Raw genomic sequence first — 14,194 nt, forward strand, 5'->3', positions numbered from 1 at the left:
CGAGCACCCCACGTGTATTCCCAGGGAGAGGGAGGCGTTTATTTATTTTCCATCTCCTGAATCAGTCCTGCAGGTTAAATCGCACCCAGCAACGACCAAACCGCACAAGCATTCCTGCACGTTCACCTTTCAAAAACGACACGCACACGCCCAATCACCTGCAGCACCGTGCCACCGTGTATCCTCTCAGGTCACGCCAGAGCTTGTCCGTTCAAGCACAAGCTGGCTCCCACCCCACCTCCTTCTTCTTTGTCCATCTTTTAACTGTTACTCGCTGTCTACCGTAGGTAGCCTGTCGTAGACGTAGCTCTGCTGGAGTGGTGATGCGGCGCCTAGGACGCTTCGCTTACGAAGCTGGCGACCCGGGTTCGATTCACGCTCACGGCCAACACCAGGGACGATTATAATCTGAACCGGTCCTGGCCTTTCCCTAGGTCGACTCAGCCTCGAATGAGTAGCTAGAGCGATGTGCAAACATCGCCACTATGGAGATAAAGGCGGCCGGGCGTGGTTCTGGCCGTGCTGGCCTTCATAGATACTCGCTAATAGCACTTGCCACAACAATCCGTTAAGGCTATATTGGGGACCTTTGTCTGCGCTATGAGCCCAGCGACTAGAGCTCGATTCCTAGCCACGCCTAACATCAGTGACGAGTGATATCAAAGCCGGGCTTGTCCCCCCTCACCAACCAGCCCTGACTAGAGTGGTAAAGCATGGTCAGGCAATATGCATGCCCGATTCGGAACGGGGATGCAGTCCTCTGCAGAACTGGTTATGGGTCTCCTCTAGGCCAACTTAGCCTTAAATTAGTCCCTGGTGTGGTGTGTAAACAGTAGCAGTGCGGAGGAAAAAGTGGCCAAACGTCATGCGGATCGCAACCATTCCCTCATTTGCTGCGTCAGCCTTCATAGGCGCTCGCTATCAGCACTCCAAAACTCAGTTGAAGGCAATAAGGGAGATCATTGTCTTTTTTTTTGCAGGCAATATGAACAGTGTCCATCTACTCGCTGTCAATTCACATGAACTGCATCGTGATTTTAATTTTAAAAAAATCACATTTTGGCCCAGGGCAGGTGTCACTGGTGAATTTCACACACGCCGACTGCTTGAGTGTGTGAATGTGTGTATGTGTCGTAGTGACGACCGGGCGTGGTGTTGGCTACCCACACCCTCGTGTGCCGTTCCAGCCTGCATAGGTCCTCGCTAACAGCACTTGCCTCAACAGTCTGTTCAGGCTATACGGGAGATCTTTGTCTTTGTAGTGGTTAGCAAGCTGTGCTAAATTACCGGTGACTTGAGTTCGATTCCTACTCATGGCACAACATCAGTGACAAATATCTGACTGGTCCTGAGCCTTCTCTAGGTTAATTCAGCCTCAAATGAGTACCTGGTGAGGTGTTTCAACATCGCCACACTGGGTGACAAAGTTGGCCGTGCATCGAACGAGCCGCACACTCTTCTCGTGTGCTATGCTGCCACAACTGTCTATAATATCTAAATAAATATCTTTCTGTTTGCAAAAAATCATTGAAATCAGATATAGTATATACTCTAAAATAATTTCTTAATTGATCCCAAATATTGCACGTTTTTTTAAATCAAATTTTAATTCCAGTGCATTTATTTATCCAACTTGTACCCATTAGAGTCCTCTATGAAACAAAATGATAATGCGTTTGCCACAGTGAAAACTACAAGTACAATTTTCACTCCAGAAAATTAGCAAGTAGTCCAATGCCTTGTTGAAGACCGCAACATTGTGGTCTCCAAATCCTGCATGAGGTCTACCAAAACATACGAATGTGCTTCTTGTTCCTTCAGTGTACAGCCCCATGCAGAGTATTCAAAGGATTGATAGTTTCAGTGATAAACGTTCTATATACTGGAACAGTACACTGGGAATTAGAGCACTTGAATTAGCTTTACAAATCAAGATTGTGACAATTTTGTGCATGACAAATCCAACATGGACAGCTACCGCCTTCGTGCTGCGTAGAAGCAAGTAATGAAATAATACATTATTTAAATGCATCCTTATAAAGGGCAGCATACTTCAATAGGGACTACCGTTGGTATGGCTATTTTAATACACACAATAGACAGGAAGGACAAGATCAGAGGGTTCGCATAATGTACACTTTGCACAAGAGCGCAGAAGAGTGATCACCACATCTACGCCTCGATATATGGAACCAAACAGTTAGATTTCTCCACAAATCTGGCTGTCGCTTGATGAAGCTAGTTGTAATTACTGGCGAAACGTGGTACTTAAATTATGTTGCTTGGCTCTCCAACACACCGGCGTACTGTACTAGTGACGAATTGGCACGTTCTGTTTACGTGACAACCATTACTAGTTGGCTGTGTCGGGTGGTGGTGGGTTTTAACAACACATTTATATATTTACGTGATCTAACCCAAAAACCTCTATTATGGATGATATTGGTCACGAAAGCCAATTTTACATTGGGGTTTGATGTTTTATAATAGGATCGAGTAAAACCTGTATTTACAAAGTTTAAAGTTTATACATTATAAATTAAATGTGTGTGCCTTGCAGTTGCAAGATGGTTCCCTCAGACAGCATGTACTGTACACGGATGACAGCCTCATTTAGCCATTACAAATCAAGTGCCAACTCATATTTCCACAATCATTTACTGCGATCAAACATATTTTCAGAGGGTGCTGGGCATAGCGCATCAACATTGGCAGTGTTGAGCCATATGAGGACATTCCATATGCTTGCTGCAGGCTCATTCTATCCAGAGAAAGGCGACGAGAAACTTCCCACAAAGTGGTACAGATTTTATTGACCCTACATAGATCACCCTAATAGAGTGTATTGATTGGCATCTTTCTGAGTTGAGAAATGCCGTGTGGTTCGGATTGTTGATCATAATTGAACACTCTTCATTATGGAATTCGCGACAATTATCAAACGAGACCATGAACCTGTACTATTTGCCTCTTTTCTTTTCCAGGAAATAATCTGGCTCAGTTGTTTGAAGCAGAAGACTCGGAAACTAATCTGTCGCTGCAAAACAAGGTATGAAGCGAAAGGCAATTCGACTTTGATATTCGTTGATGGTGACAGATTGTTGACGGTTGCAGATTGGCACAGCAAGAAGACGCTGGGTTCGATATCTGTTTGTACGGTCTTCCCCTGTTGTACATGGATTTCCTCCAGGTTCTGCCGGTTTCCTCCCATCATAATAAAAGCAAAATGTAAATCTCGGTTCAAATTTGCAATAAATTGAAACAGTACCCGCAAATTACTCACATTGCAATCATTGCTCCCGAATGGCATACTAACTCCTATCGCCGAGCCAGTTGCTGAGTCATCTCGTGCCAGCTGCTGCAGGGACAGCTGTGATCTGAGACAATTCTTTACGTGATCGAGTGCAAGTTTATTCATTCTTGCATGTGATTTGCAATACACGTACGAATCTGCTAGGTGTTGTGTTTGTTACTATAGTACACAAAAAAAAACAATTAAACGGCCCATTGTTTATCTCCTGCTGGGTGAAGGCCGCCATTTTCCCTATCTGTCAGCAGGGGTTGTCTGTCATACTTCAGATATCACTGGGCACTGATTGTTATACTGTTTATGACTTTTTTGTTTTAAATCAAATGCACTCCATTAACACCATATTTATATGATGTGTTACATCTTTCATACTAAGTTTCAGTGCAATTTGGTGAATGGCGATGCCCAAAACCGGTCCAGACGTCACTTGCCACTCTGTTAGCCATGGCTGAGAATTGAACTTTGGTTATTGAGTTCAATGGCAAAGTTCGAAGAGCAGTAACTCAGTGTAAAAGTGTTGTTTGCTTAAAAGGAAGCATTGTATTGGATACAATAAAACTTTGGTTGGGTGGTTTTGGAGCACTGAGTGGGTGGGACACAGTAGCCTTCTCGAGGCCCACCTGTTACGTGTTATATATTTTTCCTGTGACCTTAAATACAACCAATACTTTCATCTGGGCGTAAATGATCATCGTTAATTCGAATCCAGATATGTTTATTTGTGCTAAATGGTCAAAAAAGCCCCCCCACACACACTCCCTGTTTTTAAGGGCTAGAAACCAATCGGACGAGGGTCTTCAAGTGAAGCAACTGAATAGCGAAGGACTCTCAAGACCTAAATGTCACTTCCTAGTGAGTCCAAATAATGGAACAGTGAAACAGAGCCCTCTCGTGTAGTGCTGTGCGTTGAAGTTATCAATTGTAATGAGTTGATAGCAAAGTGACCAACGTACAAACATCACACCAGATTATATTTTCCGCTGATATTGCCCCTGGCTCAGGTCTGAGGTAAAAAACATATAAATACACGATATCAGATGATTGTCATGCAGCAAACCACTTATATATATAAGCATAGATAAGTGATATTAAGAAAGGCTGATTATTTTGCGTTGTTATGCGATGCCTGTTGAGGTGACTCCAGAAGTAGATATCCCGTGCAATTTTCTGAATGCTCTGCTAATTGAAGGAATTCCGGAATATTTATTCACCCCAAAACATAATTACAATAATGTAAATAACATGGCCCGGTACACGGTATTAAAATAATGGCAATACAGTGTATATTTGTATGTAAAATATGGCTCAGGTATTCTTATCCTTTCTTGAAAAATAAAATACCCATTATTTTTGTTGGTATTATGCGACAGGTGATCTACTTTTTTCAATTTTCTTTTACCTGTCACATGCTATATGGGCAGCAGTAGTGTAGCGATTGATCCCCTGCGCTATAAACCGAGTTCAATTCCCACTCACGCCAATACCAGTAACGATGATAATTATCTGAACCGTTCCTGGGCCTCCCCTAGGTCGACTCAGTCTCAAATGAGTAACTGGTGCGATTTGTAAACATCGCCACTTGGGAAACAAAGGCGACCGGGTGTGGTGCTGGCCACCCACCCCGTCGTGTGCCATGCAAGCCCTCATAGGTGCTCGCTAACAGCACTTCCTCCTATAGACTGTTAAGGTTAACGTTGGCATCTTTGCATTTGTACTGGTTATCTGTCATAACTCTTCCAAGATGACTGATTCTCTGTCATAGACGAATAGGCCAAACATTTATTCTAGAATGGCCCTTCCACCAGCAGTGGTGTGAGCAAGAAATTGGAGGGCTGCACCTTTGCCACCTTTTTCTACTTTTGAAAGATCATCAATCATGCCGGTAGAATATTTAAAATTAAATAGATATGACCCATTTTGTTGTTGTTGTTGGCAAGCAGGAGAACCCCATGAAGGCCTTAATGGCCCCTTGCTTACGTTTAGTTACCATGAATGATGATGAAGGCAGCTGCCAAAGCGTAATCAGAGTTGCTTATTGGGCATCGTTCCCTCCAGGGCTTTGTTTGCGCACGGTCATGTCAATTTTATTTTCCACGTTTGACTCTCAGCACAATATCCCGATCGTGTTGTATTGTGCAATTACCACCTCAAGTGATGTTTCTGCAAGGTTAAACAGTACATTTTAATTCGGCATCTAGTCTCATATTGCTCTAGAGGGGAATTTTCGTAGTCTTCGTGAAGCCGCTGAAGCCCTACCATCCCCACCCACGACTATCACTCTTTTATTTCTATACTTGTGCATGCCAATATGTCCCGGAGCTAAATGCCAATGTAGAGGTCTGCTAGCCACGAGAGGGCTTCAAGAGAGCGTTCATGTAGTTTTGCTATTCCTCCTCCATTGAAGGAGGATGGACTACAGTAGTTCACCATATGGTCCATAGTTTGGCTTGCATGGCCATAGTAGCGCTGTGGCTTGTCTTAAATTTTCCATCTGTGATGGAGATGCGTACTCTTTGGCCTGTTGATGTTTTGATGCAGTTGATAGTTTCACCAGCATCTCTAATGAGGCATTTATTCTGGACGTCTACTTTGTTCCACTCGGCTTGCCAACGTTCTTCCGGATCTGAGTGAGATTCTAGGATTGTGGCAGCACGAACCCAGAAGGGGTATCGGGGCTTGAGTCGGCAGCGAGGTACATTGTTGAGGTCTTGGTTGATCGGTAGGTAATCGTTGGCAAGAAAACGAATATTTGATTTGCCTGAACAGGGAGCCAGGGGATTGATGTCGGTTTCAGTGTTCTGGTTATGATGCGCATTGCGCCATTGAATTGTGCATCTAGAAATGTTGTGTATGAGCTCCTGGACAGGCTGGAGCACAGTACTCTGGCACCAAGTTAATCAGTGAGATGGCGGCAGTTTGCAGCAGTTCAGCTGAAGCGCCCCAGGTCCTACCTGCAAGTTTCTGCGACAGATTAATTCTTGATTTGGTATTTTCACAGATCTCTTTTTTGCGGGGCTTGAAGGTCAGGCTTCTGTCCATAATAACCCACGACCACTGTTTCGGGTGGACACTCCCCACTCCTTCGAAAACCACCACCACTCTCCCAAACATTTCAAGTCTCAAAGATTACCTTTGAGACTCACAATGTTGAGGGTCTCACAGCCATAAAATGGATTCTCACATTGTTGTTGTTAATATGTTTTTAATAATACTTTCAGCCCTATTAATTTCAATGCATTGGCAGGTATTTCCGATGGCGCACATCTTATGTAAAAGTCAGCTCCAAAAGTTTTCCCTTTAATCACAGCCTTTATATGAGAAAGAAGCTAGAAACTAATCACAACTATTCAAGGTTATTATTATTTCGTTTAATAAGTGGTGTATAATAGCTTGCTGATACGCAAATGCATTTCTTCTCAAAAAGCAGACGTGCCCTTGTCTGCTGCATGACAATTAAATATATCAGTCTATGGGCACCAACCCCCCACCACTGCCCACTCACCCCATTTTTCATTCAAATCAACTCGGCTTTAGCCCAGAGTTGTTAAGTCTCATGGGGAAAGGAAAACAAATCAAGCTTAAACTAGTGTCAGGATGAAGGTGCAGGGCCTACAGAGGAAAGGGCGGGGATTCAAGAGGAAGGGGCGGAGATAACAAATGAAGGGGCAGGGGTACAAGAAAAAGGGGGCATGGCTGAAAGAGGAGGTAGCCAGGGAAACAACCCCAATATGCACATTGTTAAGGAGTTCTTCAAACATGATCTTCCCTTTTTTAAGTTTATATTTATACACTCAACCCAAGCTATAAATGCTCTGATACTTGGATTGTCTTTGTACTGTTCACATATTGGCATTTTCTAGTCTGACACAGGTGAGATAAGGCCATAAAGAAGGCTGTCTCTGGTGTTGGCCAAGCAGTTTAAAAGACAATGCATATGTAATTATCAGAGCATGTTTGCTTGCATCTTTTGCCACAAGTATGGGTGGTTAATGCAGACTTGTTTGAAAAATCTTAACACCTGTTTTATTGCCAGAAAGGGTAAAACTTTTTATTTATTTTGTATTCTTTTATCGTGGCAAAAAGGTCCAATAGATAGGCAATGTATGCAGTGTGAAATGCCTCACACGTTAAAATGTAGTGCAGTGCAGATTCACCTTAATGAGCAGAGTGGCGGGGAATGTGAAATGAACAGAGAGACCCCGTGATTTTCGGTCACTGCTAACACTCAGTGGAACGTATATCTGAACTGGTCCTGGGCTGCCGATCTCCAACCTGTACTGACCAACTTAGTGAAGTATGGTCATAGTAATGTGGGATAACCACTATGCCACCGCCTTCCCCTCCCCACCAAAATATACAAATACTATAGATTACATTATTTTAATTGTGGTATGTGGCAGAACAGCAGTATCATAAAGGTATAATCTATTCCATATTCAAAATTGATCCAAATATAGTTTTATAAAATAAATTAAGTTGCCCATGAACTTTGACATTGTGTGTTGAACTTCTTTCGCACCGTACGTAGCCAACCATGCCAATTGATGTGTTTGTCCTTTTGAGAATTAGCAGCATGACCAGGGCACTGTCGTCTGAATCTCACAGGTGGCCGACAACATAAGAAGCTTCAGAAGGAACAGGAGCGCCGTGTCGATTGGAAGATCTCTCCACTGGCACGAGCTTTTCACAGTCAAGAACAAACACCGCGTTAAGAGGCAGTGGAATATCCCCCCCATTAGCATTCCTGAAAACGATGCGAACCATTTTATAAAGTATCCGGTCTCGGTGAGTGTTTCAACCCGGCAGCAGAGTATATTCAGCACACCAAAAACCTCTGTCACCTTGACAAACAATGAGAAACATCCATGGTATACCTACTATAATTACCCAGGATTGTCTGTCATTAACGCACGTGACGTTAGTCCACATCGACCAGCCCCCCTCATCAATATTCATGAGCAGGTGAAGTCCTCCAAATGGACACCCCCCCACCCCTCATTCATAATCATGAGTGGGTGACGTCACTCAATATGGAGTACTCCCCCCCTTCACTAATAATCATGCACAAGTGACGTCACTCCACATCGAACAGCCCCCCTCACTAATAATCATGAGCAGGTGACATCCTCCAAATGGACACCCCCCCCATTAGTATTACCTACTATAATGAGCCAGCAATGTCTGTGTGCAACGCTCGTGACGTCACTCCACGTCGACCAGGCCCCCTCATTAATAATCATGAACAGGTTACGTCCTCCACATGGACCCCCCCTCATTAATAATCATGAGCATGTGATGTCACTCCACATGGATCACCCTCCCCCTCATTAATAATCATGAGCAGGTGACGTCACTCCACATCGAACAGCCCCCCTCATTAAAAATCATTATAAGGTAGCGTCCTCCAAATGGACACCCCCCCTCCATTAATAATAATTAGCGGGTGACGTCACTCAACATGGGGGGCCGAGGCGCCTCCTCCCCCCTCCTCGGCGTCAACTCACAACCCTCACTACAAAGGCAGAACCCTCACGTAACGCGATCTCTGTAACGCTGTTGACACATCAAAGTAAAAAGGACGTCATGATGAACAAGGGATTATTACCTTTAAATTAAATAGGTCTGTGTCACCGCGCCCTTACAAATTGCATACGAATTGATGCAATGAATATCACGTCACGGTCTGCTTTTCGCTTGCCAGTTTCAGATTTACTACAATACACCCGTCCTTGGATGGGCAAAAGTCTAGTTTATGAATATAAAGATAGTATGTGTTTATAAAGCAGGATATATAACATGCAGGTTTTCTCAAACTATTTTGTGATTCATCATTGATTTTTTGGTTCCACTAAATAATGATGTGATGAACTTCCACCACCCGATATAGCCAAACAAATTGAATTGCCATGTCTACAAGTGATTGTAGACATGATTGTTTCAGCTCGTCAATAAGTTGAAGATCAAATTTTACAAATAATTTACCAATGACATACAGTGTTAGGTTTCACTTAAAACTGTGCCAAGTATAGCTTCTTAAAATAGGTCTCATGACATCACGGGAACAACAAATCGGATTGAAACGAGATATTGACCATTACAAATGTAGATAATATAATTAAAGGTTCCATCCCAACCGATCCCCCTCGGCGCATTGGCGAAGTCTCTATCCACATTTCCACTGTTCAGATCACATCTGACCAGAATCAGTACATCGACGTGCGGTACAAGCTAACGGGCGTTGGCGCTGACAAGGACCCCGTTGGACTCTTCACTGTGGACCCAGCAACAGGATTCCTGGGACTGACTCGAGCTGTGGACCGCGAGGAGTACAGTGTCTTCACTGTGAGTCGCCTTCACCGAGTGGAGTTCACGGGAACACTAACTATGATCCATAATAGAGGTTTTTGGGTTTTATAACGTAAATATAAATGTGGCGTTAAACCCGCCACCACCCGACACAGCCAATTGGTAAAGTTTGTCACGTTAACAAAATGTGCCATTTCGTTACGAGTTCAGCAATCCAGTGTGTTAGAGAGTAAACCCACAATATGTATTAATCGAGTACGATGTTTCGCCTTGTAATTACAACTACCATTATCAGGCTACAGTTAAATCTGGCTGTCGCCTGATGATCGATTTCCATTCGCGGCCCAACACCTGTGACGATTATCTCAATCAGTTCAAACACCGCGACTCGGCCTCAAATGAGTACCTGGCGCAGTGTGTAAACATCGCCACTAGGGAGACAAAGGTGGCCGGGCGAGGTGCTGGCCATCCACCCCCTCGTGTGCCGTGCCGGACTTCATAGGTGCTCGCGAACAACACTTGCTCAGACAGTCTGTTAAGGCTACACGAGGGATTTCTGTCTTTGTGTGTGTGTACAGCTGCAAGGTCACGCATTCTCTCTCCAAGGCAGGCGGGTGGAGGAGCCCTGCAACTTGACAATCGCTGTCATCGATCAGAACGACAACTTCCCAATATTCACCGTCACCTCCTTGGCTGGCTTTGTCCTTGAGAACTCTCAAGTCGGTAAGCCAAGCAGGTTGCGCGTCCATCACCACGAGTGGAGGCGGCAGCGAGCTGTTGAAAACCAGAAGACAATAGGCCCAAGGGAATCGGCCTGCCATGCAGAGCAATAACGTCATAGGGGGGTTGATGTATCTTAAAAGTAAAGGTGTCGTCCTGCAATCAATAGCGGTGGCAAGAGTGTGCCGTGGTGGCGAGACGTTAACGACCTTGCCTGGTATACAAGGATGCTCGTGGGTTTGTGGGTTCAATCCCAACCCTGACGTCTGTATATTTGGAATTTGCATGTCTCGCTCACCATGGTTGCGTGGACTTTTCTACAAGTCCTCCGGTTTTTCCCTTCACATTTAGAAAAAAATATTTACAGTAGTTGCTTGCTATAAATCTCCACATGATAAGCCACTTCGTTGAGCTATCACTTGTGACCAGGTCGCTTCTGAAAAAGAGCCATATACCTCAGTCGACCTTACCTGGGTAAAATAAAAAATAGTTTAACAGTTTAGTTTCATATTTTAATAGCTCATGCCACTGCTGACTTAAGAGTGTATAATGAAAGGAAGCTCCAGAGAGACCTTAGAGAATATTATTTGGCCTCTTCTTCCACACTGGCCAGACATCTTGGAACCCGCACTTTACCCCACCACACGTGACCTGCCGATCGACTAACTGTGCTGTTCTGTTTCGATTTAAAGCTTTCGTGACTGCAGGGATTCATCTTCTTGGTTCTTTCGGTAAAGTCACGTAGAAGGGAAGTAATAAAATAATAAAAATAAAACATAATAAAACAATTCTCACGACGTTTCGGCCACAACGCAAGCAGCCGTCCTCAGGCGAAGAATGAGACATTATCAAGCTAGGAGCTTATATAGGTGTAGCGAGGAGGAGCGCCTTAACAAAAGAATGTGCATATGAAGAGGAATTTAGCATACCAATGGGCAATGCGTAGGAGGTGGGCGGAGGGGTTTCAAAGTCCCATTATGCCCATGCATTATGCAGGATCAACAGCACCACGGGGGGGCGCAAGGAACAGCGTTAATAAAGGAAAGGAATGTTAATGATATGTAGCTGCATTTACCAAACAACCATGTAGAAAACCAAAGTAAAAAACTACATAAAAAACTAAAATATAAACTGATACTTACTATACTCTACAATAAGCTGAGTTACTAACAACAAATAATAAATTACAATTCTACGTCGTAAGAAGTATATAATATACTTCCATCTAAACTTTATTCTCTTAGCATATACAGTACTATATACTGCCATAGATAAACCCAACATTAAATTATATACTGTATTGCTGTAAACCACCCTATACTTTATACATTTTAATATAACACTATGTATTATTCAACTCACCCTAATGTGTATCGAAATGGTTTATTACGTCCTTCCAATGATTGCTAAGCCTGAATCCATCTTCTCGGTTAAAATTGTCTCTGTGTTTGTATATGTGGATCGCCTCATGAACGAATCTCTCATGATAGCCAGATGGCTTGCAGAGAACCTCCCCCGAGTCCCTTGGTCGCCATCGTCACGGGGGTTGTAGCGGCTCTCTCTCTGTGCTGCAGACATATCTCGGATGGCAGCAGCCACCACTTCTTCCAGCTTCTCTGAACAATATTTCCCTATTGTCTCATCTCTCTCAACCCCTGTCTCATCTCCCCCTGTTGCTGCGCTTGTCACCTCCCCAACTTGAGCTAGGATATGGCTCCGTGGCCCTTAGGTGTTCGAACTCTTGAGCGACCCATATGGAAGTGCGTTCGTCTGCACCTGCGGTGTGCAGAAGGATATCAGCCCACCTGGTTGTAACAAGCGAGAGGCTGGGCTACCTTCAGTTGATGGTGTCTTCATCGGCTTTTGGGAAGGTTTTCCTGGCAAGCACGAGGAGGATTCCCCAATAAGCCTGTGCTGACTTGGTAGGCGTCTGCACCCGACTTTGGAATCGGTTCATGGCGCCCGAAGGAGAATCGTAGACGCAGGCCAACTGATGAAAGGATTTAGCTCACGCTGTGTTCAGCAAAAGTGTCTGTATTAGATGACCCACATGTAACATCCCTGGTCATACGCCAGCTAACACGCCACGCTTCAGCACTCAGCATACAGAATTTCTTCTCCTCTCTCGCTCTCCTCTTTTATCCCCTGGTCCACATTCCTTGCCAGTCAATTGTTGCCCAGGGCTTTGTCACTGAAGATCACTCACTGGCAAAGCATCTCTTGAGTCTCATACTAATATCTGCCCAGGGCTTTGCCTCAGATTATGATTAACTGGTCAGTTGAAGCCAAGTCTCCATCACATGTATGTATGTTGAACTTCTTGCGCTAATCGGACCTCGAAAAGCTAAGTAGGTCTGAGCCTGTATAGTACTTGTATGAGCAACCACAATGCACAAAACAAGTGCTGTGGGCTGCTGCGGGGCTATGTTATCTTTATAAGAATAATCAAGCGAAAGTGACACGTTTTATTAAATACATTTCAATGTCCCTTGTCTAGGTACCACGGTCATGAATATCATAGCGATGGATGCCGATGACCCCAAGACAATGAATGGGCAGGTGCAGTACGAGCTCATCTCTGGGTCGAATATTTTCTCCCTGGACATGTTCACGGGCACAGTCAAGGTGGCGAGTGCAGTGCTGGATCGAGAGGTCAGTGCAAGAGCAGCGCCCTCCTGATGGATTTGCAGTCCAGCGAGATACCGACTACAGGAATTCCTCGAATTACGAACTGGCGATTTGCGAATTTTTTGCTTTAACGAAATTTGAGTTGGGTGCCATTAACAAGGGGCTTGTGGGTCGGCGTACTGCGCACCGTTCACCACGCTGCGTGCCCGCATCACCGGTTCTCTTCATTCCGGTTTGTTTAACGGTTGCTAGCGTGCGCTCCCTGTGTCCCTGTTTACGGTGTTATTTTTTCCATTCACTTCAAGCACCCCCTTCAACATGCGTAGCAAGTGTAAATCAACATCACCGGCTATTAATCCAGCGGAATAAATCGAAGCGTGCTATGAGCGGGGTGATGAAGATGGACATCGTTAAAGGGCACGAGAAAGGAGAACGCTTGGTAGAGATCGCACGTTCCCTCAACCGAGTTGCATTAAAGCGTGAGAACTATTCTCAACAACGTGCCCAAATTAAAAGTTGGAATATAACTGCAAAGTGAATTGCAAGTATATACAGATTTTTTGCTATTTCCCACTTAAAATCAACAACATCAACCACAGCAATGTGACACATCACCTGCATTAGCAACACAAATTACACTGTAATACTGTAACATATCAACATTAACACTAACAACGATAAAGGTGTAGTCCTGCAATTGCTTGATGACGCCACTGCTGCCAGAAGTGCATCCACAAGAGACTGCCACTGGTGGAGCTCTGGAGAGCTCCTCTAAGAGGGTACTAGGCCTACTCTTCCACACTGGCCAGATGTCTCGTAAGATGTTTTTTCGTTTTAAGTGTTTTTGCTCGTGCACACAAATTCGTACGGTATAGTGCAAAACACATTTTGCCTGTAATCGAGATTACCCATCTTTGGGATTACATCACATGCTAAAATAATATTAAGTATCTCTGCAACAGTGCAGCATAGATAATTTACCATCTTACTTCTGCCCTTCATTGTAAGTTGTTTTTACACACGACCACCTACTATGTATATTTTTATTTGCTGTCATCTTATTGTACAGTGCTTTGAGATGTGTTTGTTCCCGTTTTTAAAGTTTTTATCCACAGCAGTCATATAAACCTGCGAAAAAATTATCAGAAAAACATTGAACGGGAAGTAATTATCTTACGTCCATTATTTATTTGAAAGTAGCTTATTATTGTTATATGTTTTTTTTAATGA

At 44.0% G+C, this 14,194-nt stretch overlaps 1 protein-coding gene across 1 annotated transcript in view; it reads left to right on the forward strand.

Moving 5' to 3' along the window:
* The window catches only part of LOC144728659 (B-cadherin-like), a 45,668-nt gene that overhangs the window by 13,589 nt on the left and 17,885 nt on the right, over positions 1-14,194 (forward strand). Inside the window, exons 3-7 of the mRNA XM_078608239.1 lie at positions 2,985-3,049; positions 7,916-8,095; positions 9,497-9,652; positions 10,195-10,339; positions 12,834-12,988. Coding sequence (XP_078464365.1) covers positions 2,985-3,049; positions 7,916-8,095; positions 9,497-9,652; positions 10,195-10,339; positions 12,834-12,988 — 701 coding nt within the window. The remainder of the gene's footprint in view (positions 1-2,984; positions 3,050-7,915; positions 8,096-9,496; positions 9,653-10,194; positions 10,340-12,833; positions 12,989-14,194) is intronic.

This window comes from Lampetra planeri, chromosome 29, assembly GCF_965212315.1.
Source record: "Lampetra planeri chromosome 29, kcLamPlan1.2.h2, whole genome shotgun sequence".
Taxonomy (NCBI): Eukaryota; Metazoa; Chordata; class Hyperoartia; order Petromyzontiformes; family Petromyzontidae; genus Lampetra; species Lampetra planeri.